Source organism: Apodemus sylvaticus, chromosome 19 (assembly GCF_947179515.1).
Source record: "Apodemus sylvaticus chromosome 19, mApoSyl1.1, whole genome shotgun sequence".
In the NCBI taxonomy this organism is placed as follows: Eukaryota; Metazoa; Chordata; class Mammalia; order Rodentia; family Muridae; genus Apodemus; species Apodemus sylvaticus.
Window position 1 is genome coordinate 11,402,318 of NC_067490.1, and position 5,389 is coordinate 11,407,706.

General features: G+C 49.7%; 1 protein-coding gene across 2 annotated transcripts in view; it reads left to right on the forward strand.

Moving 5' to 3' along the window:
• The window catches only part of Prmt2 (protein arginine methyltransferase 2), a 25,093-nt gene extending 20,449 nt beyond the window's left edge, over nt 1-4,644 (forward strand). For both annotated transcript variants that reach the window (XM_052164595.1, XM_052164594.1), the window contains exons 8-11: nt 1,545-1,674; nt 2,269-2,405; nt 3,136-3,307; nt 4,072-4,644. In XM_052164595.1, coding sequence (XP_052020555.1) covers nt 1,545-1,674; nt 2,269-2,405; nt 3,136-3,307; nt 4,072-4,104 — 472 coding nt within the window. In that variant the 3' untranslated portion in view covers nt 4,105-4,644. The remainder of the gene's footprint in view (nt 1-1,544; nt 1,675-2,268; nt 2,406-3,135; nt 3,308-4,071) is intronic.
• Nucleotides 4,645-5,389: the final 745 nt, after the last annotated feature.

Consider the following 5,389-nt stretch of genomic DNA (forward strand, 5'->3'; position numbering starts at 1 on the left):
CTTCTGCCCTTGTCCTAAGAACTTGCCGGAGGCTAAAATAAAAAGCACCGGACCAATTTCCTTGGTAGAGGAAATCTCAGGAGCATAACACTGAATCTGTGGCATGGCTGTGAGTGATAGGGCTTGGGGGCGGGGTCTGTGATACAAAAGATCAAGCAGTGCAAATAGAAATAAGAAGCGAAGGTTTACAGAAAATAGAGCTAATGAAGTTAATGTTAAAGCGAAGGCAGCGCTGAAACAGAGGCTGTGGAGAGGCTTGCTCAGCCCTGGGACAAAGGGAAGGGCGCATTCAGAATGACATCCACCCTGCCGAGCTTCCAGCCTGTGAAGGAGACCCTGCTTTGGAGTCTTCTGCCCATGCGAAGCAACTGCTGAATTAAAAAAAAAAATCAAAACGGCTGCTAATGTGGTTCAAGGGAGCCAGGATCAGTCCCAAGCTGGCAGCTAAACCTCACATTGTCATCTCTGGTGGTTTTAAAAGAGAATGGGCTTATATATTTGAGTATTTGGTCCCCAGTTAATGGAACTGTTTGGAAAGGATTAGGAGATGTGGCCTCGTTGGAGGGGGTGTGGCCTTACTGGGGGAGGTGTGGCCTTGTTGGAGGAGGTGTAGCCTTGCTGGAGGAGGTGTGGCCTTGTTGGAGGAGGTTTGTCCCTGGGTAAGCTTTGAAATTTGAAGAACCCATATCAGGCCATCTCTCTCTCTCCTGCTGCCTGCCAGTCAGGATATAAGCTCTTAGCTACCACTCCATTGTGATCCCCACTTGCCTGCTGCTGTGCTCCCTGCCATGATGATCATGGACTAACCCTCTGGAACTGTAAAGCCAGCCTCCAATTGAATGATTCCCTTTGTATGATGCCTTGGTGTCCCGACCCGCAGGACAGTCAACAGGGTCCCTGGAATACCTAAGAAAAGGGGAGAGACAAGAGACTGCGAGAGACAGACAGCAAGACAGTATTCCGATCAAGCTGTCAATCTTTATTTTTTACACAAGGCAATATAAAGGGAACCTCACAAGGTTTGGGAGGGGTAAAGGGGGAACAATCTCAGGGGGGCTGGCATCGTTTCTAAGAAGCAGTTTATGGAGTGTATTAGTTTGGGTTCTATAGAGCCACAGAACGTATGGATAGTCTTAATATAGTTAGGGAATTTGTCGATGACTTACAGTCTATAGTCCAACTCCCCAACAATGGTCAGCAGCAGCTTGGATGGAAGTCCAAGGATCTGGCAGTTTCTGAGTCCCATGAGGCAAGCAGGCAATGGAAGAGTGAGAGAGAATCTTCCTTCTCCAGTTCTCCTCCGACTTGTCACCGTTGACTTCCAAGTGCTCAGGGTCCCTATATTTGACTTGCTAAGGAAGGGCCCCCTGACCAGCAGACTCTGAGGGCCAACTCCTGAGGCTTAGCCAGGCTGCAGAGCAGAAGAGCTTGGTTAGCAGGGGAGGATCCCCCAGGCTGGGCCCTCAGCGCTCATTCATCGCCACCAGTATACTTACAGCTAAATCCTTGCCAGCGCCTCAAGCCTTCTTTAACTCACCCCCTAGGTCTTTAGCAATCAAGGAGTTCTTTTCAAGGCCAAAGTCTAATCATATCTTGAAGCCGGAAGACTGTCTCTCAGAGCCATGCACAATATTGCAGTTGGACATGAGAACTGTGCAGGTCTCTGACCTGGAGGTGAGAGACGGGTGTGCTTTTGACATTAAATTGCTGCACAATAGCAGACATGCTGCAAGCATCCTGGCCGGGGGGGGTGGGGGTGGATGGGTGGGAGTAGGGTGGGGAGGGTGGGGTGGGTGGGGTGGGTGGGGGGGGGTGGGGGGTGGGGCGGGGGAGTAGAGTAGTGTAGGCAGGGTGGGGGAGGGTATCTTAGTGATGACTGTATTACACCAATAAGTGAACTGTTTTTTTTCCTTACATTCTATTTTGGTTCTGTCTTTCATGTTTTTATATTATTTATATTTAATCTCTACTGTCTTTAGTTATTCTTTTATATTTATTTGATATTCTTGGCATCCTAAAAACCATACAAATTATGTTCCATTTATTGTGCTCTGGTAATGAAGTAACAAATCCTTCCAGCTGTGTACAGCCCTATCAGTGACAAAAATTCTCAACATCTTTCCCATGGTCAGTTAGGTCCCATGACTGCTGGGTGGGCAAAGGGGTTTGGGATGGATATGGTCAGCAGAGCCCAAGCACTATCCACATGGGGGTACTGGGATTGGCACGGGTCTGTGGCACCAACATGTTATCCTATGTTTGGGGCAGACCATGCGTGGTGAGCTGCGATTTGACATTCAGAAGGCTGGGACCCTGCATGGCTTCACAGCTTGGTTCAGTGTGCACTTCCAGAGCCTAGAGGAGGACCAGCCTCAGCAGGTGCTGAGCACAGGCCCGCTGCACCCGTAAGTGAGCCTTCCACGGGGTGGGGGGTGGGACTGGGGGAGGTGGTGGGGTTAGGCAGGGGGATAAGCGGTGGATGGAAGCGGGCTGACTTATTGTACTTCAGGTACCCTCAGACAGCCACGTGAGGTGGTGAGGCATGTCTCTTGCCTCTGCTTTGGTTATCCTTCAGGAGATGAGACTTCCTGAGAAGTTTCCTAGTGTAGAAAGCCATCCTAGATTTGGGGCTCCAATCCCCTGACATCTCCCGGCCCTTCAGCCCACGAAGTTGGATAAATCGCTGGGGTGGTGTGACACGATCCAGCCTCTGGCTTTTCCATAAAGGTGGTTGAGTCAGCTCTGTGCCCGCCTCACCCCTCTGGTCCAGATCAGGGAGGAGAGGATGGACAGGGACATTTGAAGAGTGACTGGAACCAAAGATCACTCAGTCACTGTGCCTTTTCCTGTCTCTGGGCTTGGGGACACAGAACTCTGTGTGGGCCACCCAGGTGAACCTTCCTCACCTTCTGGAACTCAAGCCATCTTTGTAATGTCCCCTCTGCCGCGTCGGGAGCAGGGTGTCAGGTTCTGTGGTGTAGTTCTGATCCTGTAAAGACTTCAGCTCGTAGGGTTGGCTGTGGGAGGGTGGCACGGGTTAGTGTGACCCTAAGCTCCGTGTCAGGACAGGACAGGCTGTCAGTGCAGCGGACCTCGTTGAGATGAGGCTGACAGGTGACCGCTCCTGTCTTTCAGCACCACACACTGGAAGCAGACCTTGTTCATGATGGACGACCCAGTCCCGGTCCACACGGGAGATGTGGTTACGGGCTCTGTTGTATTACAAAGAAATCCGGTATGGAGAAGGCACATGTCCGTCTCTCTGAGCTGGGTTGTCACGTCTGCACTCGATCCCACGTCTCAAAGAGTAAGATACTTCTTTGTAAAAATTAGGTCCTGTAGGGGCCGGATCTCAGGGAGACCACTCCTGGTGGTTCTTAAGAACGGTGACAGATGCTTGTCCCCTGCCACGGTTGGCCTAGCCTTTCCTGTATCATTATAATCTTCACACAGGACAAAGATGTTAATACATAGATTCCCCATTTCATATTATGGGAGGTGGACCATTTAAAAAGCTTAATGCCTAGTACTTGTTTAACATAGCTGCTCAGGGGCTAGAGGGATGGCTCAGTGGTTAAGAGCACTGACTGCTCTTCCAAAGGTCCTGAGTTCAAATCCTCAGCAACCACATGGTGGCTCACAACCATCTGTACAGCTACAGTGTACTCATATACGTAAAATAAAATAAATCATTTTGAAAAGAACATAGCTGTTCAGAGAAGTCCTATGCCTTCCTGGGGCTGCTGCTTGTTCTCTCTAGGAAGGGCCATGTGTGACATGTAAAGGCCACAGTCCATATGGGGAATGACATGGGGCACATAGAATTGGGTTGAAGATCAGGCCTCGGGTCTTAAAGGGCTACTGGAAGTTAGAACTCTGTTTTCGGATACAGCGTTAATGTAGGAGAGAAAAGGAAACCAATGAAGTGGTTCTATTTTGTGGTAATTTCATATTCATTTAAGTATGGGCGCTCGGAATGCCGTGCCATCCGTGGTTAAATTATTGGAAATGCTATGTGCCAATCAAACCAGAAACGGTGAACTGACTCTTTTTTAATTCGGTCTTCTACAGGTTGGAGAGAAGGTCTTTCCGATCTGGAGGTGACAGCTAAGCAGGGCGTGGGAGTTGCGGGCATGGGATGCATCTTGGCAGAAGAAGATGCCCTTGGCCACCTACTGTGATGTCCACACTCACCTGCCCCATGCTGACCCCTTCCCACCTAGCAGGTGACACCAGGCCTCCCACAGCTCACCCCCAGTGTCTTTTCTCTCATAGGCTGTGTATATAGGTGTCCCTCCCGTGGCGCCCGTCAACTGCCAGTGGTGACCGTATTCCCAATTGGGAGTAGTTGTAGATCCCCCAGACACACATTTCCGCCTGTGTACCTGTGACTGTAATGTCCATGCCTTGTGTCAGTGGTGCCCTTGACACCCTTGGCCAGCTGCTGTGTGCCTGTGGACTGTGGCTTGCAGAGCTATGAGAGATGGCCAAGCACCCGTGTCTCGGTGCAAGGACTGGAGGTGCAAGGACTGGAGGTGGCAGCGTGCAGTGGGCTCTGCATGGGTAGCTGCGTGTAACGTCTTCTGGGTAAATTATATGTGGGGCAGAGTCCATGCTCAATAAATATTTTTTAATGAACAAATATTCCATCTTCTGTTTCTATGCATAAGCACTGTTTCTATACTTAAGCTTGGTGGTGTGGTGGCCTGGATGAAAATGGCCCCCATAGGAAACGGCACTATTAGGAGGTGTGGCCTTGTTGGAGGAGGTGTGGCCTTGTTGGAGGAGGTGTGACCTTGTTGGAGGAGGTGTGGCCTTGTTGGAGGTGGTGTGCCCACCCCAGCATGTTCCTGTGCTTCCTAGATCTGCAGGCCTGACAATTTCTAACACTAAGTCTCTACAGGGTCCCGTTCTGTTTGACCCAGGCTCTTTGGCAGTCCTGCTAGCCTGGCTGTCTCTCTGGCGGCTATAGGCGGGGTTCTCGAGAGCTCTTCCATGCATATCCCTCACACCCCATAGGCTCTCAATACCCAAATTACCCAATAGAACATGACCCTTAATGCTTAGTTTGCCAATTAGATTTATAGATATTATAAATACAATTACAAGAGGCCAATATAGTAAAAATCTTATCCCAATGTTTCTAACCTTATGAAACACACAGAAAAAACATTACAAGCCATTGTTCATCCACTCCTGCCCCGAGCTCTCCATGAGCACCTCTGTGCCCTTCTTCTCCAACTCCTCACTCTCCACCCCCTACTTCCCCATCCAATCACAAACCCTCTCTATATTGATGAAATCTTGCAACACAAATACTCAGCATCGAGTTAAATGGAGAGGAACTTAAAGCAATCCCTACCCACTCTCTCCCTATCTATTCAATATA